Source organism: Myxocyprinus asiaticus, chromosome 47 (assembly GCF_019703515.2).
Source record: "Myxocyprinus asiaticus isolate MX2 ecotype Aquarium Trade chromosome 47, UBuf_Myxa_2, whole genome shotgun sequence".
NCBI lineage: Eukaryota > Metazoa > Chordata > Actinopteri > Cypriniformes > Catostomidae > Myxocyprinus > Myxocyprinus asiaticus.
Window position 1 is genome coordinate 1,750,723 of NC_059390.1, and position 27,544 is coordinate 1,778,266.

The 27,544-nt window shown below is 43.0% G+C and overlaps 1 protein-coding gene across 1 annotated transcript; it reads left to right on the plus strand.

The window, feature by feature from the left end:
* The first annotated feature begins 1,934 nt into the window (after nt 1-1,934).
* On the plus strand, nt 1,935-25,892 carry LOC127436695 (AT-rich interactive domain-containing protein 2-like). The gene is made up of 21 exons (XM_051690999.1): nt 1,935-3,504; nt 3,609-3,702; nt 4,274-4,371; nt 10,206-10,339; nt 11,463-11,681; nt 11,768-11,835; nt 12,984-13,053; nt 13,195-13,445; nt 13,722-13,818; nt 15,031-15,240; nt 15,333-15,497; nt 15,898-15,973; nt 16,060-16,194; nt 16,348-16,541; nt 16,672-19,082; nt 20,926-21,068; nt 21,162-21,300; nt 21,474-21,556; nt 21,649-21,778; nt 22,176-22,267; nt 24,116-25,892. Exons 1-21 carry the CDS (start codon nt 3,413-3,415, stop codon nt 24,225-24,227), a joined length of 5,013 nt encoding a protein of 1,670 aa, XP_051546959.1. The 5' UTR covers nt 1,935-3,412; the 3' UTR covers nt 24,228-25,892.
* The last annotated feature ends 1,652 nt before the right edge of the window (nt 25,893-27,544 follow it).

Below are 27,544 nucleotides of genomic sequence, written 5' to 3' on the forward strand. Positions count from 1 at the left end.
ATAATGATGCCACCTAATGGCAAAAGACAAAATACAGCTGTGGGTTGATATTTTCTGTGCATATACTGTATGTTTGATCGGAACCAGCACATACATTTTAAAGACCTGTAAAAATAGACTACATATATGATTCATGTATGGGGTATTTTGGGGGGGGGGGGGTTGTGGAAGAGCATTTTTGTAAAACTTTAAATTATTTTTCTTTCACCTGTACTTATTGACTCAGTGGTTGCATTCATACATTGTTGGATCTGTGTAATTGTGTACATCTTATTGAACATTTACATTTGAACCTTCTGTTCTTCCATTGTTTTTAAAACATCCACAGTTTTAGCACAATTTGTACTTTTCAGACGACCCCTTACTCACCTTATGAACAATTTTCAACTTGTGTCAATGTGATAAAACATTACCTGGTGGTCTAATACATTCTCATAAGCAAATTGTGGATGCAGGAAATTGTGAGTTCATCGGGAGAAACTGTAAATCGGGAGTAGAGCTGGAAAAACGGGAGTGTTGGCAGGTATGTCATTATGCCGCAGATGCTGTCGATTGAGTTTAACTTGTATTAAATGCGGACAATTCTGCAGAACACAACAATTTCTAGAAAAATATCTCAGCTCTGTAGGTCCTTACAATGCAAGTGAATGGTGACCAGAACTTTGAAGCTCCAAAAAGCACATAACGGCAGCTTAAAAGTAATCCATAAGACTCTAGTGGTTTAATCCATGTCTTCTGAAGTAATCCAATCAATTTTGGGTGAAAACAGACCAAAATGTTACTACTTTTTACTATAAAGCTTCCCATTGCAGTCTATAAATACAAACTATAAATCAGCGGCGATCATAATTTCAAGCTTGATTACATTTTCCTAGTGCTAGCACTAACTTGCGCAGAGTGCTAGATGGCGCTAAGAAGTGTAATCGAGCTTGTAATCACCAAGGAAACAACTGATATATAGTGAAAAGGAGTTATATTTTGGTCTGTTCTCATCTGAAACAGATTGGATCACTTCTGAAGACATGGATTAAACCACTGCAGTGGTCAAAGTTCTGGTCACCATTCACTTGCATTGTATGGACCTACAGAGCTGAGACATTCTTCTAGAAATCTTCATTTGTGTTCAGTAGAAGAAAGTAAGTCATGAACATCTGGGATGGCATGAGGGCGAGTACATGATGAGAGAATTTTCATTTTTGGGTGAACTGTCCCTTTAAGAAATTGATTGTACTTTTGAAACACATGTATAAAATCATGAGCACTCACGTGAGATGACGACTCCAGTCATATCAGTGACCTTATAAAAGCTGTTTAAATCTACATGGAAAGGGTCTCCTCATGGGGGCTGCCATGTTATGATCACATGACCAGCTAACTATTACTCGCTTAATCTCAATAACCGCCCTGCTATTGGACACTTTCACTTACAATATAATTCTATTTTACTCGTTTATGCTTGAGATGACCACTGATAAAATACAATACTAAACAAATCAGAGGGACAATCTGGTACATTGGCCTATTTCTAACAAATACTCCAAGATTATGCAGGTTTTTGAGTTTCAAACCAGTTTGCTGAAGTAAAGCAGCACAGCATTTCTCCGGTTAATATTAATGTTCAAGCATTTCTATGAGCAATGTTGTTACAGGGTTCACATCCCATTTAACAAATGAATTTTTTAAGACTTTTCTAGTCCTTCATGATGACTGGATAAGAATTTATAAACCCATTTTATAGAGTCTTCCTCCACAAAGAGCAATTTATAGTACATTTTATATTTTAGAGCTGAGCATAACTAGAAACATTTATACTGACTATAAAAATATCCAGGACTTTTTAAGATTTTATTAATTTACATGACATTTCCAGGCCTAGAAATCACATATTTAATATTCCCTGATATTTTCAGGTTTTCCATGACCGTGAGAACTTATTAGAACATAAATACATGATTCGCATAGCCGCAACTCTTAACGTAGGAAACTGCATTTCTAATCAGACATTTAAATACTTCAAATTAAATAATAATGATGATGATAATAATAATAAATAAAATAAAAAAGATTATTATTTTAAAAAAAAGAGCAAATAAATGAAAAATAACAAGGTTTTCAGAATATTAAACAGACGATTGGCTTCATAACGCAAGATAAAAAATTATCAACGATTACACTTTATTTAAAATATAATATTAATTATATCCAGTTTGATAAATATATTTAAACGCGTCTTTGCTCGCGCTCGATTCAAAGCCAGAGCGCGCGGACATTATTCTCCACACTGCCGCGCGACGGCTCAACGTTCCAGGACGCGCAGCAAACCTCATTCCAAACTCGCTCAAAATGATGTTTAAAAATATAAATCTCCATCCAGAGGGCTGCTTTTCGAGCTGTTCTTATCGCATGCTTGACAAAATGGGGTCTTTCGTGTCGGGCTCCGCCATTTTGTGGCAGAATTACTTGTGAGAGGGGTGCGTGTAATGGTTGAATGTAGTCACCCCGTGTCGTTTATATCCGCCCGGCGGTTAACACAAGGGACCGGGAGTAAATAATTGCTCGTCCACAGCAACAAAGCGCAGGCTGAACTTTAACTGAAGACAAAACGATTTAACTCATTCTATCATTGTTCTCCGTCTGAGCTACGCGCAATGCTAGATATGGGATGTTTCGTAACAGTCCTCGTTTATAAGTCGTTAGGAAATGTCCGGAATTGCATGTTTATAGCACAATGGTGATCTCTTTTCATAAAATAGCTACGGTGGTTCAGATGAGAAGTGTCTGAGTTAGACAGTTGTTTTTTAATGGCTTGTTTAGATACTTGTGAAATATGTCAAGAAAGAAATCACTTTTTAAACGAAGTCTAAGTGGACATTCCCTTCCCCCCACCAATGGCCATAGCTGGTTCCCGTTTTTAACGGCCTCGCGGAGTTTTGTGACGCTCCCTTTCCCCCTGCTTGCTCCTTCTATTGTTCGTTAGCGGCGCTGTGGCGGTTGCAGTGCCGCTGCTTGCCTGCTGGGGGCGCCGCGGAGCCGCGCGGCCTCGGGTCTTTTTGTCTGAACTGGATCCCGCTGCCGCTTTACAGTGTGCGCGATTAAACCGGAGACGCGTCCGTCCCGCTCTGTCAAAAAACCCACTCCAAAAGCCAACGCAAGCGCAGCCGGTACCGTTGATTTCCCGTGCAGCCGTGAGCATGGCGCGTGCGGTGCTGCTGGGCTGAGCTCGCTCGGGTTCACGGGCTGCTCTGGGTGCCGTTGGAGCGGGTTTCTCCACTCTCCTCATCCTCCTCCGCCGTCATTTCTTTAACTTTTCAAACACGCAGCCGCGCCGGAGCGGAGCGGACCGGAACATGGGATCGCCGGACTCTTAGGAACCGAATCTGAGCCGGGGCTTTGACCGAATTTCAGCGAAACGATGGCGAACTCGACGGGGAAAAACCTCCCCGAGCAGCGGAGGAAAGGACAGGCTTTCCTGGACGAGCTGCGGCAATTTCACCACAGCAGAGGGTGAGCGGGAATTTCGCTCTTATTGGAACTTGGGAGACCCGCGCGGGGTAGGTGAGTGGTCCGGTCCGGTCATGGCTGCTAATTCGGTTGTTTTTTCTCCACAGATCTCCGTTTAGAAAGGTTCCCGTGGTGGGTGGAAAGGAGCTGGACCTAAGCGCGCTGTATATGAGAGTGGTGTCTTTAGGGGGGTTCGCGAAGGTAAGTTACTCTCACTCCACCTCTTTCACCATACAAAGTCTTTCAGCTCAACTCTCCGGCCCGGTTCGGCGGATCTTGCTGCTGTTATGGCCTGTGTGAGTGAGTGAGTGTGTGTGTGTTTGTGTGCACGAGTGAGTGTGTGTTGGCCCCAGACGCACACACTCTTTCACACACACTCACTCAAAACCACCGGGCGGCTTTTGCATCGATTATCAGGAGTGAGACTGAGGCACCCGAACCCCGTCCGGACCGGCACCCGGATCATCGAGTTCATTCCTCCAGTGTGGCGGAGGTTTGAGCGACTGTAGGCCGCATAGAGGCCTGTGCATTCCGCCATGTAAATACACCCGTAAACCGCGTCAGATCCGCGGTCCGGACGCGGGGGTCCGTTGGGCTCGGACGGGCTTCGTCTCAGAGCAGGTGGTTTCTGTGCAGCAGGTTTGATTTATTCATTTCACACGGGAAACTGCACGTTAGCTGGAGTGCTAATGGGAGTTAGCATACACACACTCATATATACACTTGTACACTTGAACCCCCCTCACCTCTCACCTGTCTCATCATCCTACAGGTGTCCGACAAGAACCAATGGGCCGAACTGGGCGAGGATTTTAATTTCCCCAGGAGTTGCTCGAATGCTGCTTTTGTTTTGAAACAGTACTACCTTCGGTGAGTCTCTCTTTCTCTGTTCACATGTGCTCAATGTTTACAGGCGCTTCTCTGGGTGATTCAGTTCTCGTGAAGAAGTGTTTAGAAAACGAGGGGCAAAGAATATCTAAATAATCTAAATCAGGAGTTTAACAGTAGTAGATGGTTGTTTAAAGTGGTCTGTCACTTTTATGAGTGAGCATCTGCAGGGTTCTGGAGGCTGTCTAGTTTGTTATTTGCTTGTTTATGAATGTGAAGTTTTAGAACATCCATGTGCTCATTTCTGTATGTTTGTATGTGGGTCGAACAGAAATTTATATCAGGAGACTTTACAGGTGTGGGTGGATGCTTTTAGGTTAAAATGACAGCTTTTAAGGATGCATCTGCATGTTTTTGAATGTGGTTAGATGATGTTTAGTGTCATGAAGCTCTTGAACAAATGTTAGAATATGCATGTGCTGATATGTAGGTTTATGTACATTTGTAGTCTCTGAAGGCAGTTGCGAGGAAGCGTACACGCTACACCTGTGGCTGTGTTGTCTACAGTGAGTGGCTGCTGGTTTTCCACGTGCATTTCTCTCTAGTTTAGTAGGTTATGGAGGGGTGAGACCGACAGACTTGGCAGCAGGGAGGTTTTCGGCTGTGTGGGCCATACACCTGCCACACAACGGGCTAAAAGTGTAATTAATTACCCTTCTGCAGTGCAACTCTCTGTATCTTTCAACATCTTTACCTTCATTTCTCAGGTAAATCAGAGAGTCTGTTTGTGAGCAGATCTCAGAACAGAACTACAGGGGATATAAAGTTCTCCTGTTTGTGTTCCTCGAGAGAGGGGACATGACTCCAACCAGGTCTCCTAAGCAACCAAATTGGCCCGGTTACTAGGGAGGGTAGAGTCACATGGGGTAACCTCCTCGTGGTTGCTATAATGTGGTTCTCGCTCACGGTGGGGCGCGTGGTGAGTTGTGCGTGGATGCTGCGGAGAATAGCGTGAAGCCTCCTCATGCGCTACGTATCCGCGGTAACGTGCTCAACAAGCCACGTGATAAGATGCGTGGATTGACGGTCTCAGACGCGGAGGCAACTGAGATTCGTCCTCCGCCACCCAGATTGAGGCGGGTCACTACACCACCACGAGGACTTAGAGCGCATTGGGAATTGGGCATTCCAAATTGGGGAGAAAGTTAAAAAAGAAAAAAGAGAGGGGGCTAACTAGAGATCTTCATGGATCAGAGCATCAAATAAAACCTGTTATAGCATCCAGTCATACGTATATTTATTAGAAACTTTCTCTTTTGGTTTTATTTCCATAAAGATGTCTTGATTCTCCTCTAGTTCTATAGATGCAACTCAGGTTGTTTTTGAAATCCTTCAGAGGTATGTCTTGAGGCGCTACCATCTTTTAGGGAGTTTGGAGGTAGAAATGGAGCCAAATCTTTTAAGAGTTTACACAGACCTAGTTGCTTGGAGGAAATTCACTATCTGTGATCGAGTTGTTTTTGTAGTATCAAAAGAAAGAAAATCTCTAGATGGTTTCTGCAGTTGTTGTTGCACAGATTCTGCCTCTGTGCATTAGTGCCAGTATGCATCTGAACTCTCAACAAGTCACATTTTGTCCGTCAGGAGTTAAGATCATGTTTTGAACCCTGTGTTTTAAGCTGCAGGTGTTTGGGAGTCAAGACATCGGAACGTTTTAATTGCACATGTATTTTGTGAAGACTTGATTTTATTCCACATCTGTTTTGAATGTTTGTCTCAAAGCCTCATTGGAAACACTTGGGTGCATCCCATACACATCACACATTAAAAAGAGTCCTGCAGATCTTTCCGCAGCTGATAGGTCTCTGTAGATACCCTTCGCTTTAGCTTGGGAGTTTGCAGGATGTAGTGCAGCTTTCAGAATATCCAAACTCTTCCAGCTCTCGGTTAGTCTAATTCACTCATGCCACACAGACCTACAGCCTGTCATGTGCAGTGAAACTTTATTTTTAAACATGTTTTCTCAGTGTTCAGATAATAATGTAGGAATTTTAGTTGCGATCCCACTTTGTTAAATGGTTGTAGCTGTACAGGTGTCTCCAGTAGGCAGTCATTGTGTAGTCTAACGCTTATCTCTCTCACACAAAAGGGGAATTGCATGTGTGTTTACACAGTCACAGCTGAAGAAGTGCTGGAGGAGGGGTTTGAACTTGGGTCTTTAAGTTTGTGGTGTGATGCGCTTACCACTGAACTACTTGGCACCGATCGAAGCATGTGAAATGAGTCATTTAAATGTGCGATCTGTTGACAGAAGCTCAGTCTACCGACCTAAGAAGGGAAACACTGTAACTGAATTACACCTTTCAGTGTCAGGAATTGGCCAATGCTCACTTTAGTCAATTGCAGTCCCAGATGGAGTCGGTAGACTTTTTATTTTTTTTTTTTACGTTTTCTGCGCTGATTTTGCGGGAAAATTAAGGCTGGCCGGTTTTTCCGATTTAATTCGAATTTGCGTTTTGACTTTTTTTTTTAAATCGAGGTTTTGCAAAGAAATATTGTAAACGCTAACGTTAGATACTTTGTAAATCCATCAAAGGCTGAATAAGGAAGAAAAAAATAATTAATAGCGCTTGTCTTAATGCAGCTCCCGATCTGATCGGCTGCACATGTGTGCGTGCTCCAAATGAACATGACAGGTTAACAACTCAGAGACTGATATAAAAGACAGTGGTAATATTCCCAGTACGATTGTACACAGTGTGATTGTAGCTCAACTTCGTCCATCATGCAGGTATTAGGCATGGGCATTTTGGTCACTTTGTCTACTCGAGTACTCGAGAATTTAGTCCGAGGGTCAATGACATGTACATAACTGTATATATAATAACATGTCTGACAAACGTCTTTGGCTGCTGCATTGCGTCTTGTTGTTCCAGTTTATCGTCTATTCATTATTATAGGCTGTTATAAAATAATCTGGTACAAAAGATTGCATAATCAAAATATAATGCATCATATTTTGTCATTGTGAAGATTCGCTGCCCAACTCGGTGAAAGAATGGGCACAACACACGTTTGTCTGTTCTTCCTTCAGGTTACCATAGTAATCTTAGTAAGTGCGCACCAATTTTTTTTTTTTTTAGTGACTGTCTGGACCGTCTATTTTCAAATCGCAGTTGGCGTAACAGGAGACGCCATAACCATCGCCTTTTTAATATGCGTGTTAAGTTGAAGTTCAGTTTTGAAGATGCTGCAATCTGTTCTATTTATCTGCGCTCTGTCTAGCCGTTTGAAACACTTGCCTGCTGTATATGCACTGCTTCAGTGTGTTGAGTCCACTGCTACACGCACGCGCGCGTGTGTGTGTGTGTGTCTCCCCGAGTGTTCACTCCTGTTGGGAAAGCCGCGATGCTCCATGTTGTTTCTGTGATGATTCATGAAGTGTTCCATTCAACTCAGAGTCGGACACTTTACAGAAATCTTCAACTCCCATTTCGTCGAGATGCCGGTGTGTGTTACTTCACGCAAACGTGTCAGCACCCAGGGCAGGGAGGTTTACAGTCAGTGATAAACATTCACTTTTATTAAATAATATCCATGAACGAGTCAAAGTTCTTACATTTAAATTATAATAAAACGTGTTTAGCAAACATTTTGCAGAGACAGGTGTTCAAAACATGGTTAATCACACTCTTGATTATCATATCGATAGCATTGCAGCGTCGTATATGAGTTTGGTTGCTATGGGACGTCTCTGACAATCAATGTACCCCTCAATTACCCCTTGTCAGGTAATTGTCACTGAATTTCAAATTAAGTGAGAAGTCACATCATGCATGATCACCATCGACCATCGTTTTCATGATCGATCATTGCTGCCATGTCTGATTACCTGAGTACTCGTGCCCATCCCTAGCAGGTATACACCAAGTATAGACCATATCTGGCCTCGGTGTGCGCATGTTGATGAACAGTCTCCTTTCTTTTTACCCATATAAAAGCGTTAGTTACGTGACAGGTGCTTCATTTCAAATCATGGAGAGGCTATATATGGGAGAATCAAACATCCGCCGCTCCTTTTGCCACGGTGATTCAGATAGATCGCTAATTATTGCTTTGTTCTGTGACGTGTTTCAAGTGTACTGCATCTATAGCCAACTTTTGGCAAGCGTTCATTTTGACAAACTTTGCGAGTTGAATTGTAATGATAAATTATTTAATATTGCTGCTCAGCGTGAACCTCTAGAGGGCGTGTCTCTATCTGGAGGGGTTTATGAATATACACACAAATTGTTTGATATACAATGAGTACTTTCTAGATAGACTTGGTTTAGATCAAATGAATAACTACACTGGCTAAGAATTATTTTGCCCAGCCTTAGGGAATATCTCCGTAATTCTTCATAAAGAGATTTAAACAGTACAATCTGTTAAATGGAGCTGAGAGTACAACACTGTCGAGGCCAAATGAATTGCTGGTTACTCAGTGCACAGTGTCCGTGACTCAAATTTCGTCATCAGCACTGTCCGCGCACGGCCCAGACACGCGGACAGTCCTCGTCTGTATGCATCGCTGGCACTTACGCTTGCCGTTGACTGTTCTAGGAGTATTGCAAAGCGTGCGTCGAACGCGTTCGTATTCTCTCGCAGTCAGAAAAAAAATACTTTGAAAGGCAATGTGGTCAACGGGGTGTGATACGATCCGGAACGCAGAAAAACAAAGTATTCCCGGGCCTTTAGTACCCAATTACACCTTGCATTAACATGCGTTTTCGATGATATGATCGCTATCGGATAGCATTTGACAACATCAAATGACAGGTGTAAATGCTCCCAAGATGCATTGTGATCAGATCGCATTTGGAGGTGGTCAGGGAAGGATTCTGACCACATTCAAATATGGTGTAAATGTTTTTTCGTTATCTAGATACAGTAACGCAAGTAATTATGTGATGAGGTTACGCTACAGTCATCTGTTGTTAAAGTTTTTTTTTTTTTACTTTTTATTCTGCCATTGCAATGTGAAGAACTCAACAGACACCGCCTTCTTGCAATCTTTTCAATCGAACAATGAACAGTATACTTATGCTGTGTGTTTATGTGGTTAGATAAAAAATTGGGAATAATTTCAGTTAATATTAACTTTAATATTTTCGAGAATAGAAGTAAACTTCCGTTTATTTTAAATGATTGCCAAGCTATTGTAACCACCAACACTGAGGTTCTTGAGCCACCTGTTCAGTGAAAAACTGTGTGTTTAAAGGGGTCTTGACATGCATTATTTTGTTAATATGTTCCTTGAGATTCACTTATAATATTAGTAAAGTCATGCATTTGTAATACATGATCATTTTCGACCATCATTCTGACCCTCTGTCAGAAACGCTCAGTTTTGGTGGTGCTGCTCCTTTAAGACCCTTCAGCAAACGCCCACTGTTCTGATTGGCTCTCTGCTCTTGACTGACCTGCTCTCTCCTTGCCATCTTACTGATAACAGCCACTGGGCGGGGCAACGGGAGTGATAAGATAAAGTAGGTGTTGATGTGGTGTTGTGGAGGCGGTCTGATGCAAATGTCTACCACAGTGTGACATCACAATGTAGAGGAAGTAGAGAACGAGTCATTTTGGCAGCTTGGTTTCAACAAATGCTCTCTTCACAGTGAGGAGGAAGTTTTGAGTTGGTGAGTTGGTAAAACGTGCAGTATGGTTTTAAAGTACAATGAGCTCTTATATGTCAGAAGATCAAAGAAAATTTGATTCCTCATGTCATGACCCCAAGTTATTCTCCATGTCTTGTATTCTACTGGGATTATAAAACCACATCTATCTGGGCATCATTCTTGTGTGTTTGAAGTATTTTTCTGGTCTCTCTGCAGCTACTTAGAGAAGTATGAAAAGGTGCATCACTTTGGAGAGGAAGATGAAGAGGAACAGCCGGGGAATCCTAAACCTTTGCTTCCAATTGGTGCAATACCCACGACATACAACTACCAGCAACACACTGTATCAGGTACAGATGAGCCTGTGCTGTGCTGTTCTGAGACACACACACATACACACACACACACACACACACAATTGCCTCAAGGGCTAAATGTGTGTTAGTGAGCTGCACCTGTGAAAACTCAATGCCACAAAAGAAATAGTGCTGCTACTTCTGTGAGTGAGCTTTTAAGAGACGGATTTTGTTTCCCTTTATATAAAGAGTAGGTTAGGCTATATTTTAGGGAGGATAAACCTTTTTCATTATTTTGTGTTCATTTTAATACTGTCATAAATTGTCAAAGATGTTAGTATGTTGTTGTTTTTTTATTTTTATTAAATGGCTAGTTCACCTGAAAATGAAAATTCTCATAATTTACTCATCCTCATGTCATCCCAGATGTGTGTGACTTTCTTTCTTCTGCAGAACACAAATGAAGATTTTTAGAAGAATATTTCAGCACTGTTGGTCCATACAATGCAAGTGAATGGTGACCAGAACTTTGAAGCTCCAAAAACCACAAAGGCAGCGTAAAAGTAATCCATAAGACTCCAGTGGTTAAATCCATGTATTCTGAAGCAATCCAACTGGTTTTGGGTGAGAACAGACAAAAGTATAACTTCCTTTTTACTATAGAGTGCTAGATGGCGCCATAGGAAGTGTAATCAAGCTTGAAATCATGATCGCCAAGGAGACTGCTGTCAAGATTTCTAGTGAAAAAGGAGGTATATTTTGGTCTGTTCTCACCCAAAACTGATTGGATGCCTTCAGAAGACATGGATTAAACCACTGGAGTCATATGGATGACTTTTATGCTGCCTTTATGTGATATCTGGACCTTCAGAGTTCTGGTCACCATTCACTTGCATTGTATGGACCTACAGAGCTGAAATATTCTTCTAAAAATCTTCATTTGTGTTCTGCAGAGGAAAGAAAGTCATACACATCTGGGATGGCTTGAGGATGTGTAAATGATGAGAGAATCGCTTACATGTTCTCGAGAAAATGTAACAATCAGCTTTTATTAGGAGCAGACAAGTATAGTCATGTTAAATAAGTGTAATTAGTTTTGTTTTTGAGATTCAGACCAGATTTAAAAGCTGTCTTTTTTTGACCGTTCTTTATAACGTTCTTGTTCTCTGAATGACAGACTATCTCCGCCAAAGCTATGGGCTGTCAATGGATTTCGTCCCTCCATCTGATTACAACAAACTGGTGCTGTCTCTCCTGTCTGGACTCCCAAATGAGGTGGACTTCGCCATTAACGTCTGCACGCTACTGTCCAACGAGAGCAAACACGCCATGCAGCTGGACAAAGAGCCCAAACTCGTCACGCTGCTGCTTGCGCACGCCGGAGTGTTTGACGACTGTAAGCTTGTCTTGACTAGTGCATTAACACTTCGTGACTACAAATGTGTTTTTGTGCCTCTAATGTTACGTGTGATTGTCTTTCAGCATTAGGCAGCTTTTCTGCTGTATTTGGGACAGACTGGCAGGAGAAAACTTCACGAGACTTCGTAAAGGTTAGACAGTCTTTTAACACTAAAGCTCTGATCCAAAACCTAGTAAGCTGCCTCGTCTGTCTGGCTTCTTAAGCACCATCCAAACTGAAATAAAACCTAGAAGTAGCTTGTTTGAAAAACTTGAAGCACACCGTGTACACTCACAGTTGGTTTCAATTGAGTTTGCCATTAGCACATGTTGCTAAGCTAACAATTTTATATTCTAATAAGCAACTTTGTGGTATTGGTTGAAATTTGCATCGTTTTTCACTGGGCTTGTTTTCTGGGATTGCCTTCTCTGTAGGTGCTGCCTACCTAGACGGCATCAGAGGTTTTGTAAAGCCTAGTGGACACTACACGACTCAAGCTCATCTCCTTTGATGTTTTGAGTCGGCAACGAGAAGTCTTAGATCTCACAACAAATGGTCTCATTGTGTGCGCACTCCTGCGACATGTTGAGACTAGTCCCAGACGTTAGGATGTCTAGACGTCTTGTCGTCAGGTGTGCGCACTGTCCCGACGAGTGAGAGACCGTCATGAGCTAAAACAAATGAAATGAGTGAGCGCAAGAGAAGGGCAAGGTATTAGGAAGAGGAAGACAAAAATTATTTGAAAATAAAATAAAATTTCACCCACATCTCCCTACTTCTATAATAATAATTACGTCTTAATTATTTTCAGCTGTTTTATCATTCCTTTGCAAATGGTGCCAATAAGCACAGAAATTGCTAAGAGTGGTTCTTTCATGTTTGTTGACATATATCAAGAATAAACTGCCCGAGTTTGTGAATGGATTTCATTATCTTAATTTTAAGAAGCATTTTGGGCAATTCGTTTGAAACAGGACGATGCTAAAGGTTTTCTCCGATTCTGTGCGGATTTAAAGGGTAAAAAGTGTACGATCGGAAATGTAAAAAAAGCGAATGCATGAACATGCACAATAGGGACACAGATATGAGCAGCATGCACACTAGAAGGTCAATTACAGGTACTGCACTAAAATAACTCGGATTTCTGCTCTAAACGTCATGTTGCAGAGCGCCGAGTGTAGCGTACGCGTGGCTTAACAGAGCCTTAATGGCTGAATACAATGTAAATCTACTTTGAATTGTTATGTTAATACGTTTTATTGCTTTCTCTCCCTAACTGTTGTTGTCCTGCATTCATAGTTTTGGAAAGATGTCATTGAAGATAATGAAGTCAAAGATCTCATCTCAGACAGGAGCTGCACAACTCAAAGTATGTGGATGTTTACATGCCGGCCACACTCTCGTTTCTTTTGATGTGGGGATGACACTCACTCAAAGTGTAGTTTCACTTTGATTTATCAATGTTTTAACCAAACATCACTTAACAGTATGTTTGTGTTGTTTTTCTCAGATGGTTTTGAGACTAGAGGTATCTGCTCTTCTCTCTTCCACCCGCCACGTAACGTGGGCATCGGTGACGTAGAGGGCCAGCGGGTACTGCAGGTGGCCATGATTCTGAGGAACTTGTCTTTTGAGGAGACCAACATCAAACTCCTGGCAGCTAATCGCACATGCCTGCGCTTCCTCTTGCTGTGTGCGCACTGCACCTTCATCCAGCTGCGACAGCTGGGTCTCGACACGCTCGGCAATGTCGCAGGAGAGGTCAGAATTCAAAACTGTAGCTCTTTAATTATCTATTTTAAATTCAGTTCCATATAATATCAGTTGTTCCCAGTGGTGAAGGTAGGGTTTGCTGCTTGGGTGGACAAATAAATAAATGGGAGGAACTATTGGCAAATAATAAATTGGCTTCACAATGAAACTGCCTTAAATTTGATCAAATTTGCACCAGGCTAGTTACACACTTGTTTGTACCTATGGCCACGTCTGGTTGTGTTTTGGTTTATGTTTGTTAATTGTGTCTGTTTCCACTTTCAGCTTCAATTGGATCCAGTTGATTTTCGAACAACTCATCTGATGTTTCACACCATCACCAAATGTTTGATGTCACAGGATCGCTTTCTCAAAATGAGGGGTAAGCACATAGTTCAGTATGTGTAGGTACCCAAAATTTAACTGCATGTAATACATTTATGTGTCTTTTAGTCCATGCATATTTTGAGTTTTGAGTTCATCTATATATTAAATGCAAAGGATGCATTTAAAATGTGCACTGTTTCTTTTCTGGGAAAATGGACCAAAATATTGATGACTGATCTTGCACTTGAGTGTATATGTCATCAGTCCTACTCGACCCGTCCCGAGCGGGATTCGAACCGGCGATCCCCGGCATGGGAGTCGGATGTGCTAGCAAGGAGGCTATAAAAGCCATGGCCTCTCGCCTCGGTCGCTGGTGCATCTCTTAAGGCCACGAGAGTGAGGTTTACACACTGCACAGCTATCACGTTCCAGCTGGCTACCATACACTCACCCCCCCTAAACCTCACTCCCACCCGGGTCATGGCACCAGTAACAACGGTCCTACTTGACCCGCCCCGAGTGGGATTCGAACCAGCTATCCCCGCCATGGGAGTCAGACGCGCTAGTAAGGAGGCTATAAAAGGCATAACCTCTAGCCTCGGTCTCTAGTGCAACTCTTAAGGCCACAAGAGTGAGGTTTACACACTGCACAGCTATCACGTTCCAGCTGGCTACCGTACACTCACCCCCCTAAACCTCACTCCCACCCGGGTCATGGCACCAGTAGCAACGGTCCTACTCGACCCGCCCCGAGTGGGATTCGAACCAGCTATCCCCACCATGGGAGTCAGACGCGCTAGTAAGGAGGCTATAAAAGGCATAGCCTCGGTCTCTAGTGCAACTCTTAAGGCCAGGAGAGTGAGGTTTACACACTGCACAGCTATCACATACCAGCTGGTTACATAAAAAAAAAAAAAAAAAAATTGGCCAAGAGCCAATGCTCTATAGAATGAGACATCCCATCCACCTAATGCCACCTGCCTCTGACTATCAGTGGTTCACGGCTGTGATGTAAACTTAAGCCTTTTTTCTTTTTTTTCTTTAAAGCTGCTTTGAAAGGATGCCTGTCGTGAAAAGCGCTGTACAAATAAAATGACTTGACTATTTGCTATTTTTTGTTTTTTTATGGGATGAGACCTACAAAATTTCCTGTCCAAGTAGGTTATATGTCCTGTTTCAATAGGAAATATGTAAACACAGAAAAGGTAACTGCATTTGTCTTCAAAATCATCTATAAAAGTTCAATACTTTCATCTGCATCCTACAGCCATGGAAATATTGGGCAACCTGAGCAAAGTAGAGGATAACGGTGTTCTGATCTGCGAGTATGTGGATCAGGAGTCGTACCGAGAGGTCATCACCCTCCTGACATTACCGGACATCATACTGGTCATCTCCGCTCTGGAGGTTCTGTACCAGCTGGCCGAGCTCGGGGAGATCACGTGCACCAAAATCGCCTCCGTGGAGAGAAGCATAGGTACACAGTCACCTGGTAAATACAGGAAACACATTCAGCCTTCTATCAGGAACAGTGAACTAACACAGTTTGTATATATGTGCGTCTGTCAGATCTTCTAGTGCGATTGGTGTCAGTAGACCTGCACACATTTGGACCAGATGCCCTGACGGCAGTAAAACTTATCGAGCATCAGGCCTCCAGCAGTCAGGTATCAGAGGTTCGACCGCAGCTCGTAGAGAACGTTCCCCCACCTACACAAGGCACTCCTGGCCCTGGTAAGAGCGTTTCTAAAGTCTAATTTTCCTTTTGGTCTTTATTTTTTTCTGATGTTATCCGTATATCAAGTCTGAATGAGTAAATGAGCACTGCAGTCTGTTATTTTAGCAAGCACTCAAACAGTCAATGGATTCCCTCATTAGCACTTTGTGGCATGAGTGTTTCACTCTTTTCAGAATGAAGATAAAATTGCCATTTGTTTTTGAGTTTGCCCTCTTCTGGTCAGCAAAGTGAACAAGTTTTCTTTTACTCTTGTAATAAGAACTGTCGCAAAATAGAAAAATGTGCTGGAGATGGTTGGGATTAAATGGTAAAATAGTAAATTGTCTGAGTAGTGAATATGCCAATGGGTTTATAGTTTGGGGTTACAGTGCGTATGTTTTTTTTCTTCATGTATAGTGAACAGAGCACCTGTGCAGTCCACACCTCCACCTGGGATTGTGGAGGTAGATGGAGAGAAATTCTCAGCTCAGTGGTAAGAGTCAATGCCTCTCACATCCTTACAGTTCTCCAATCTGTTACATTTTCTGGTGTTTTGTGAACAGTTTCTGCTCTTTGTAGGCTAAATGCTCATTTTGAGGTTCATCCAGAGGGTTCGGTCTCTCGCTCAGAGATGTACTCTGAATATCTGGCAACCTGCAGTAAAATGGCGCGGGGTGCCGTGGTGACATCCAACAACTTCTACAAATGCCTGAGGTGAGATTCATGAATCTGTAGAGCATATGCAGTGACTGTCATCATTGTGAAGCTGTTTGTCTGTTCTGTATAACTGTAAAACTTGAGTGCTAAGGCTCAGGCTCTTCACTGCTCATCACCTCGGTGCTTGCTTGCTTTTTTTTTTTTTTTTAGGACGCTTTTTCCCAATCACACGGTGAAGCGGGTGGAGGACTCACGCCTGAGTGGGCAGGCTCAAATCCATGTGGTTGGTGTGCGAAAGAGGTCTATTCCTCTTCCTGTCCAACTTTTTTTTCCACAGCAGGTGGCCAATCCTGCACTAGTTCCCAAACATGAAGCCCCCTCAGAATCTCCACAGTCCCAGTCAGGTATGAATACACTAATGTGATCAGGCTAGTAACTCTCATTCTAACAATTCTGAGAAACTACATTGTTTAATATGTTTTAACACCAATAGCACTAATGGCTTTGTGCTTTACATCTCGTTCTCCTGTGCAGCGTTGCCCCCTGGTATGGGTGGGCAGTTCGTCCGGGCACCAACACCAAGCCTTAATGCCGGCCAGGCAGCACCACAGGTGGCCTTGACCATGCACGGGACTTTGCACGGCAACGGCCACAATGTTCCCAGTGCTCCTGCGCCAGCCCAGACTTTTCCACGTCTCCCAGTGAACCCAACGGGACCAGGCGCACTTCCCCACTGCTCTCCGACTACTGCCCCAGTTCCCCCACGTCCCAATGACATTCTGAAGACGGCCATGATCCAGAGTGCTATCCCCACAGCCTCTGGAACACCAGCTGTTCCTAACCACAGCGCTTGCCCTGCGGGCTCTCCTACCCAGCAGACCCTGTTCCACCACACTCCCGTCACACTGATCCAGCAGGGGCCGCCACAAGGACATATATTTACAGGTAGGGTACAAGGTGTTTGTCCTTCGATAGCCCCTCAGGGACAGCAAGGTGCCCCTTCTCAAGAGGCTCTGGTAATAGCACCCCCTCAGTATGTGAGTGCACCCTGTACTTCACTAATGGCAGGAGGGCAGGTGGTGACTGTCACAGGTGTGCAGAGTGCACAAGGGCCTCGTGTCGCATCGTTTCAGAACATTGCACCCAAACCGGCACCACAAGTGCAGTCGCCACAGCAGCAGCAACAGCAAAGTTTAGTCATCGTTAGTCCCAATCCACAACCAAACACTGCTTTTGCCCCAGCCATCCATCAAATTGTACTGACCAACCCCTCAGCCATGCCCAGTACTCAGACCATTCAGCTGCCAGGGCAACCCACGGCACCTTCACAGCCCACGCCACCTCCTGGCCAACCTCCTGTTTCTCCAAATGTGCAGCAGCAAGGTCAGCCCCATACAGTCAGCCAGATTCTGTCTGTCAAGCGGCATCAGCAGTTTCAGCTTCAACCACCTCCTCCACCCCCTCCTCCTCCCCCTGGCCAACCTACCTCCACAGAATCCAGTCTGATAAAACAGTTACTGCTTCCAAAACGTGGTCCTTCCACCCCTGGCGGAAAACTCATACTCCCTGCTCCACAAGTCCCAGCCCCTGTGTGCACCAGAGCTCCTAGCCCGCAAGTTGTGTACCAGGTAACCAACAGTGGTCAGGGGGCACCTCAGCCGCAGCTGAATGTGCAGCTTGTGCAGAGTCCCTTGCAGGCGACCGGTGCTGTCCCCATCTCCATCCTTCCTGGGCAGATCATTTCCACCTCTACCCCTGGCACCCTTCTGCAAGCTGCTACCAGCAACCAAGTTACCTTCACAGTAGTGCCAAACTCTGGCTTCCCTGCTGCTGCAGCTGTCAGCCAGGGAGCGCCGGCTCCTATCGCATCTCAGACCGGCCTGTCGGTCAGCACAGCCTCGCCCGCCATTGGCCTGCAATTGACTCCCTCTCTGTCAGTTGCAGGAGCCACTTGCCCCTCGCCCATGCCACCTTTCAGAGGTGACAAAATCATCTGCGAAAAGGAGGAGGAAGCCAAGGACGCCGCGGGACTCAACACCCATGAGCGTAAGATTGAGGTCATGGAGAACTCCTCTGTCGCTGATGGTTCTGCCAAAGCCAGCAATGGGGACTCTGCGGAGGTGGACAGACCTGCGTTCAAGATGCTCAACGGGAGGAAATTCGACTCGAGTCTACCTCCGTACAACTCAGGGAACAGCCAAGCAGAGGCTGCACAGGGCATGCAGGCACTGAACGGCCCCACCACGCAGAGCGCCGATGGCCCTGGGAAGCAGGCATTGGGGGGCGCACCGTCTGACCCTAAAAAGCTAATGGTAAACGGGGTCTGTGACTTTGAACGATTGGACCCCACTACTGGTACCCATCCATGCAAAAACATTCCAAATCATAAGGCTTCCAAACACATGGGGAACGGGGAGGTGCTGTCACCTCAGAAAGCGCACGGGGCTTTAGCCCTCACGGATTCTCTTGCTGCTCCTCAGCAGGATACTGCCAAAGCAGAGCACGCAGATCGCTTGGCCAACGGGCCCAAGATCTCCAGCTACAGCGCTGAGATTTCCAACGGCCCCTCAGTTCAGAACTCAGAGACACTGGGCCTGAGGCAACAGCACCCACATTATAACCACTCCCCACCTCCACCCGCAGCTGTTACTAACCTCCAGCGCGCAACTGGAGCTGAGCTGCCCTCGCCTCCCACTAACGGCACCTCTGAGAGCCGGCCGCTAAAGAGACCACTGGAGGATGTGGATAGAGGTTCCTCCGGAATCCCCACGAAAATGGGTGTACGGATAGTGACCATCAGTGACCCCAACAATGCTGGCAACAGCTCCACCATGGTGGCCGTGCCAGCGGGCGCAGACCCAAGCACAGTAGCAAAAGTAGCAATAGAGAACGCAGCGCAGCAGAGACCAAGTGTGCCCTCTCCGCATCCTGAAACCAACGCTCAGGTAATTTTGGAACATTTCTTCAAAGAGCAAACATGATTTCAAAATTGCTTAGATCCCACTATTATGTAGTGCATGGCTAGTGCTAGAAAGTCCATTTTATTTGTTTAACTCTTTTTACAACACACATTGTTTCAAAGCAGCTTTACAGAAAATAATGCTGTGATGTCTTAAACAGTGATTGAACAATATATCGCCGAGGCTGGTAAATCAGCCAATAATACACAATTTAATTATCACATCGGCCAATAAATTTTCCCGCATGGATGATTTGTTTCTTAAGGCCATTAGGACTCCGAGAATCGCCTGCTTGCATGTGAAGAAGCCCTTTGAGACATGTAAACATTTAACCATAGTTTGTTTTATTGTTTTGTGCCATCATGTTACTACAATAATAGACCGGTGTGCAACACAGTCTCATTTAAACAGTCCGCATATAAGAGCCGCGACAGATGCGTAGGAGATCATAATGTTAAAGTGCTCGCCTGTTTCATTCATCCTCTCTTGCTTCAACATTTCCCTGTAACTTTAAACTGTCTTGTCTAATGATAAAAAGGCAAATATCAATAAAACTAATATTCCTTTTGAGCAACTTCAAAGTAAATGTGCTTCTCGTGTGCTGAAAGTAAATGTCATATTCACTGTGTACTGTATGTTCAAATGAGTTTGTTTCTGTCTTTTGTGAAAACATGTTTTTGTATTTCCTTAAAAAATTAACAATTTATTTGTGCACAAGTTACTAAAATGGGTTTTACAAAGTTAAAGTTTTGTGTGAAATTGTGTAAATAAAGTGCTAAATTAGAGTTTAATTTTTTAGCAATTTTATGCATGTTATTTACTATATTAAATTGTGATATATCTGCATTATGTTGGCCTGTCGGCCATCCTGCTCTATGGGTATCGGCCGTATAAAAAAAAAAAAAAAACATATAGGTGGACCACTAGTCTTAAAGTCCTCATTGTGCAGTTTTAAATGACTAATGCGATTTGAAAATCATGCCTTTTAAAATGATTATCTTTAGGAAAGCTAATTTATTAAATGAAACGTTTATTTTATTTGTAGTTATTAAACGAAATGTGTTACTTATTGATACTTGTTGATACTTTCGGTACTTTGTTTAATGTTTTTTTTTGGGGGGGGGGATTTTTCCCCTTTTTCGGAATGCCCAATTCCCAATGCGCTCTAAGTCCTCATGGACTCGCATAGTGATTCGCCTCAGTCCAGGTGGCGGAGGACGAATCCCAGTTGCCTCTGCATCTGAGACAGTCAATCCGCGCATCTTATCACGTGGCTTGTTGAGCGCGTTGCCACGGAGACATAGCGCGTGTGGAGGCTTCACGCCATCCACCGCGGCAACCACGCTCAATTCACCATGCTCCCCACCGAGAACAAACCACATTATAGCGACCACGAGGAGGTTACCCCATGTGACTCTATCCTCCCTAGCAACCGGGCCAATTTGGTTGCTTAGGAGACCTGGCTGGATTCACTCAGCACGCCCTGGGATTCGAACTAGCGAACTCCAGGGGTGGTAGCCAGCGTATTTTACCACTGAGCTACCCAGGCCCCCTTTGTTTAATGTTTTTTAAACAAAAAAGTGTGAGCTTACATGAATAATCAACCTGGATATCTCATGAAAGGTGTTATTGCAGTAATGGCAGCAGAAATGTGCTTAATTGGCAAATGTTAAAACACAAATTCAGAATTGTCCTAAAAATAGGCTTTGCCATATTTCACTTTTACATTTTGCATTAAGTTGGCGTAGTCGCCATGCGTAATTGAGTCCAAGTTAAAGTCAAGTCTTTTATTATTGAATTCGCTAAATATTCTTGTTTGACTTTGCAGCAGCCTTTGTCGGTGCAGACTCCGCCCCCAGTGGTGCAGCTTGCACAGGGAACCAATCAGAATTCGCAAGCAACCTCCCTCTCTCAAGATCAAGCACGTAAACCTGGACAGAACTTTAAATGTCTGTGGCAGGGATGCAAACGGTAAGAAAGTGTCACTACTGGTGTCTGTTTCACTGGTGCATGTTAACTGTAACACTGTTTGTCTTAAACATGTCATTTTTTGTTTTTTTTTAGATGGTTTGAAACGCCATCACAGGTGTTTTACCATGCTGCTACCCATCATGGCAGTAAAGACGTGTACCCTGGGCAGTGCCTCTGGGAGGGCTGTGAACCTTTCCCTCGCCAGAGACTATCCTTCATCACACACCTGCAGGTAAGGTTAAGGTCCTGTTTTTCTCTCTGTTGACATAATGATGACATCATCATCCCTGGTGGCTGTTTATATGTGAGCTTTAGTTCCTGTAGCTGAACACAAATACTGATAAAAGCATCTACTAAATGAAGAATTGGAAGTGCTTTACTGATCTTTGTGTGTGTGTTTTGCAGGATAAGCATTGCTCGAGAGAAGCGCTCATAGCTGCACTCAAACTGGAGGAGCAAACACAAGGCAGCAACCCCAACACTTCCAAGTGTGTATAACTTCTTTTGATTTATAGTGGTTGAAGGTTGTAGATGATGGTGATTGAATGTTGGTTCTGACTGTGGTGGTGTTGATGTGCAGGTCTCCTCCAGCAGTGGTCAGCAGTCCTCCTCCCCCTTCCAGGCCGCAGAAAGCGCTCGTCAATCACCCTAGCGCAGCTCTGATGGCTCTACGCAGGGGCTCGAGAAACCTCGTGTTCAGGGACTTCACAGTGAGTATAGTGGAAAATTGTTTTCCAGGCCTGGACAAGTCATACAAATCTTATGCACGTTACTGTATGATAAGAAATATAGATTTGTCTGGTTGTGCTGTGTTCTGAAATATTTCATCAGATAGATATCGCTCTTAAAAGTAAAGCTTGTAAGCAGCAAGAGCTTCTCAACTGATCTGTGTAATAGGCACAACAGATCTAAATGATCCATTAGCAAATCTGAATCAGGGATTTATAAGTATCTTTACCCACAAATGACTTGAAAGATCATGGAAAACTGATGGAAGTTCATTTTTTTTAAAAGTGGGAACCTTGTAGTATGAACCCATGTGTTCTACAGTGATATTTCCACTATGTCCAGTAGAGAATTATCTCATGTTATGTCTGTTTTTCTCAGGATGATAAAGAGGGACCAATGACCAAACACATTAGACTAACTGCTGCCTTAACGTTAAAGAACATCGCTAAGTACTCTGATTGTGGACGGAAGTAAGTAAACCTTTTGGTTTATTGTTTCGCATATTTCCAATCTGAGCCTAATTTTGTTTATACATGCTGTAAACTTGCCAATGAACTAAAATATAAACATAAGTCAGCATGAAAACAAAATTCACTGTTTATTTTCTTGATACAATACAATTGACTCTTCGCTAAACTCCGCCCCTCTTGGTTGCCGCTGCTCGCTCTGACAAGCTTTGCAGAATTTCCCACTGAAATGAACGGGAGATTGACGTTAAAGGCGTGGGTTTTTGGTAAAATATTCTCATAAACGGAATTGATAATTTTTTCTTAGGTAGGCTGGAATAAAGAGGAACATTGCAAAGCTTATTTATTTTAATTTTGTAAAAGATTGTTAATTTACGCAGTATTGATTTGATTGAAAACTGTGGAGGCTGTGAATCAGACTTGAGGCAAACGATCATCACAGTCACTTTAAAAGAGAAAAACCTCATTTGATGGCAATAACACCTGATAACATTAGCCTAAACTTATAATAACATCTCTCAACACTAACTATGATGCTTTGAACTCTTTATTTCTAAGACCTGAATCAATACGTAAATTAAGTAATGTTAAGTTACTCTCGTTGGACGTAGACTCTCATTAGCAAAAACTAAATGCTTGTCAGAAATGGCGCACGGCTTAAGTTGCTAAAATCGGATTGGTCAGAAATTATTTTAGGGCGGGGCTTAGCAAAGGGTCAATACTTGGGATGTGCACTGTTACTGTTTTTAACATTCGGTTAACAGTCAGGTTTCGCGGAGAGTTAATGGGTTTTTCGTCAGCATTCGGGAATAAAGAAAGTTTGTTGCAATGGAAGTTTCTCAAACAATTCTCAAAACGGCAGCAAATAAAGTGCACAGAGAGCTATGAGCCTAAATAGCACAAAGATCTTCAAATGATAAAATCTCACAATAAACTCACTAATATAATCACTGTCACTGCATGTATTTGCGCTACGCCCGGGCAGGTTCATGTTTCACGCAAGTATTGTCATGTGCGTGGAGTACACTGCTGCGGTTCAAAAGCCTCTTTGGGATGCTTTGATTTTTAAATGGTTTAAAATCAAATGGCATTGAACTTGTCTAACTATTGTATATAAATATGCACATTAGAGCAAAATGAAAAACACTGTCAATACAGTTCCTGTTCTTATTGTGAATGATTCGTTAGTCTATTTGATCTTTTATCAAAACGTAACCGTTTGCTCTGCCTTTGAAACATTTTTGCTTTTCGGCTGGCTACCTGTCATGTAGAAATACTTTTCACCGTGGGTCTGGGTAGCTCAGCGAGTATTGACACTGACTATCAGCACCTGGAGTCGCGAGTTTGAATCCAGGACATGCTGAGTGACTCCAGCCAGGTCTCCTAAGCAACCAAATTGGCCCGGTTGCTAGGGAGTGTAGAGTCACATGGGGTAACCTCCTTCTGGTTTGCTCTCAGTGGGGCGTGTGGTGAGTTGTGCGTGGATGCCGTGGAGAATAGCGTGAAGCCTCCACACGCGCTACGTCTCCGCGGTAACGCGCTCAACAAGCCACGTGATAAGATGCGCGGACTGACGGTCTCAGACGCGGAGGCAACTGAGATTCGTCCTCCGCCACCCGGATTGAGGCGAGTCACTACACCACCACGAGGACTTAGAGCACATTGGGAATTGGGCATTCCAAATTTGGGAGAAAGAAAAAAAAAATACTTTTTACCTTTCGATGACTTGGTGCACTAATTTCTTTTTCCTCGTTGAACATCCTGTTGCACTCTGAAATGTTTTCATGTTGACAAGAATTTTGAAGTAGAATTTACAAATACAGCCAGCTGATGCATGTTTGTGTTTTTTAGGTTGGTAAGGCGGCATGAAAATCATCTCTCTGTGCTGGCGCTGAGCAGTATGGAGGTCTCCACCACGCTCGCTAAATGCCTTTACGAACTTGCACGCACGCTGCAGGCCTGAGCTCAGCTCAAGCCAAAAGAACTTCTTTGAAAGGAAATACAAACCTGATTTCCCCATTCTGCTGTCACACAGGTCGCCAGCGTTGTTGGGTCACGGGGTGATACCTCTCGCCCCCCGAAACCCCTCCCCCACCTCACTCTCTCTCCATTCCACTGACCCCCACCCGCCTCCCTCACAAACTGCCACGGGTCTTCCACCAGCCACTCAGAAACCAGCGCCCATTTCACTCTTCTATCCGCCTCTTCACGCCCGGCCCAACGAGCACATTTTTATAGTCCCGGATGAGCACCGCTGATTGGGCGAGAGGGGGATTCTGTGGGCGGGGCAAGTGGACAAAACGGTGCGGGCGGCAGAGGTGTGGCTAGATCGTTTGTTTTTCTTTTTTCTTTATAACTTGATAGCTTGGTTTTCTTACTTGAGCTGATTATATTTTCACTTATTTATTATTGAAATAAATACCAATATGAGTAAATGAGAGAACATTTTTTGTAAATATTTGTGAATAGATATAAAGTAAATCACCCTTCATGCCGCTGCTGCCGCTGGTATCAGAAGCATTACTTTAGTAGGTTCAAATTCACTTTTTTTATTTTAACCCGTTTACTTGTATGAGATGTGATTCTATACTCAGCAGTGGATGAATGTACTTAAACCCTGTAAATATTCTGCGAAGGTACTGATGCTGTAAAGTTTTGGGAGGGCTGGCGGAGGGCTACAGGCTTTTCTTTGTGGAACTGTGATTACATTTTTTGTTTTTTGCCCCATTTTCTTTTTGTACTATTATAACTTGTAGAACTCATTTTGCTGGCTGAAAGAGTATGAAATAATATATCAAATGTCATTTTGTAGAAGAGACGAAAAAACACAAATATTGAAGATATTCCCCTCAATCTGTATTCACTGTAACCGACAGTGTATGAGCCTGCCGTACGCTCGTACGCGATTCTTTTTGTATTTGTAAAATGGTTTAAATACATGGAGTTTTATACAGGTTTTCTCGTGTGTTATTTGCTTTCCGTGCAGGTATGATATTTTCCTCCAGACCTTTTTTCTATCTTAATATAGTGTGGGATTTTATTGTACTAATTTTTTTTTTTTTTCGCGTTCTTACGACCACGCCACATTCCAGCTCTGGACCCCCCAGGCTGTCCTCTCTGCTGTGTGTTGTGTAACATTTATTACTGTAGTGTTAGCATCCCAGCGGGGACCCCCGGGACCCCCCCCCCCCCATTTCTGCAGTGTCTGTAGGGTGTGCGATTATACATATATCTAACAGTCTGATATAGATTGGCTTCATTTACTTTGGTGACTGTTTATAGTTTTTAAATAAAAGACTGAACATTTTTGCCATGCGTTTGACATGCCAATTTATTTGACAAACTGTTGTTTTTATTATTTGTTTCCAAATAAACGTACCTATAAAAATCTATCTTCCTGCTAAGGATGTGCGTGAGTAATCGATTAATCGAGTACTCGTTCACCTTTAAATATTCGACTAGTAAAAACAGCACTCGAATATTACAATTTGATTTTCATTTGTGTCTTTGCCTGTTGTGGGCAACAGTGAAACTGCTTCTCTCTTCTACATTTTGCAGTTACAATCTTGCATGATGTTGTAATACAGTAATTCACACAAAAATGAAAATTCTGTCATTATTTAAAGTGATTGCATCGTTTCAGAAGACTTAGGATGCCTATTTCTTTGTGTGTGCACATGTTTTTTTAATTTGAGTTTAGATGTTGTTTATGCGTAGTGATAATATTTCATAAAGAAAACTGGTTTAAATGTTGAACTTAAATTTCAAGTAATTGATTACTCGTTTTTGTTATGCGTTAGAGTACTCGACTACAAAATTACTTTAAATGCTCATCCTTCCTGCAGTTTAGTTCGAACCTGCTCTAATACACCTGTTGTTCATTTCCCGGTGAAACCCAAGAGCTTGATTATCTGGTTCAGGTGTGTTTAATTAGAGTTGGATCTAAACTCTGCAGGAATTATCATTCCCAGGATCAGGAATGAGCATCATTGCGGTAAGTTCATACATGCATTTGTACACTCACCGAGCACTTTCTTAGGTACACCTGTATATCTACATATTCATGCGATTATCTAATCAACCAATCGTGTGGCAGCAGTGTAATGTATAAAATCATGCAGATGTGGGTCAGGAGCTTCAGTTAATTGATTAGAGGTTACAGAAATACTTGCCCCAGTTGAAATCACTGAGATCACATTTTTCCCCATTCTGATGATTGATGTGAACATTAATGGAAGCATGATTTTATGCATTGCACTGCTGGCTGATTAGATAATTGCATGAATAAGTTGGTGTACAGGTGTACCTAATAAAGTGGTCGTGAGGGTAATTTCAGGTGCAAACTGTAGCAACATAAAATATGCAGTGCATAGAGGTTACTATATGTTGCATAACATCCCTTACAAAAATGTATAGTGATGGAATCAATGTTATAATGTAGCAAGCAAGCATATTTATGTATCATAGTATTCACATGGTGCATGTCCAATATATATGTGGTGGTACCATGGTACTTCTCTTAGTGACTGAAGCATCTGTTAAGTTAAAATCTTGTCTCCCACTTAAAAATAATTTTCAAATACACAAATTCATGTTTTCATTCCATGCAATCAGTCCATGAATTATGTGAGTAGTCTTTAAAGCAAAATGAATCAAAAACACCTCTTCTAATGTGTAGGATCCAATAGCTGAGTGGAGAAGTGTCATGTCCTGATGCATGTTGACCTGGGTTCTAATCCTGGGCTGGCAAATGATCTGAAGCTGTCTAATATACTGGTGGGGCACTGGATGATCATTGTGAGTGGGGAGATTAATAGTAATGTTGTGATAACTGCATACTTAAAATCCCTGATTGGCTATTTTTTAAAGTAAGTATTTGCCCCTCAAGGGGGCAAGTATCCACTGAATTCACCTAGAACAAGTTTATTGCCACTGGGTTCAGGTGTGCATGCAGTACATGGGATTTGAACCACCAATTCCAACTTTATTCATCATCATCATGTGCCAGCTTCACATTCTCTTGCACCACCAAAGAGCCTTGATGACAATGCTTTTGAGGCAGTATATGTTCTTTTTTGAGCATGTGCACCTAAGACTAGCATTGCTTGCTTCTATATATATATATATATATATATATAATGAAGCTGAATAACAACTAATAGTGGCATTGTATTCATTAATTTTGTGTTATAGCATGCTGCTTTGAAACAACGTCTGTTGTGAAAATTGGACTTGAATGGCCTGGATGCAAAGTACTTCCTAATACTATGTGGTTTTGTG

Bases quoted from the DNA above. Each gene is read 5' to 3' on its own strand.
- LOC127436695 (XM_051690999.1), top strand. From the start codon at position 3,413: ATGGCGAACTCGACGGGGAAAAACCTCCCCGAGCAGCGGAGGAAAGGA. The intron at 4,372-10,205 runs GTGAGTCTCTCT...GTCTCTCTGCAG, and splicing joins TTGAAACAGTACTACCTTCG to CTACTTAGAGAAGTATGAAA. The intron at 21,069-21,161 runs GTAAGAAAGTGT...GTTTTTTTTTAG, and splicing joins CTGTGGCAGGGATGCAAACG to ATGGTTTGAAACGCCATCAC.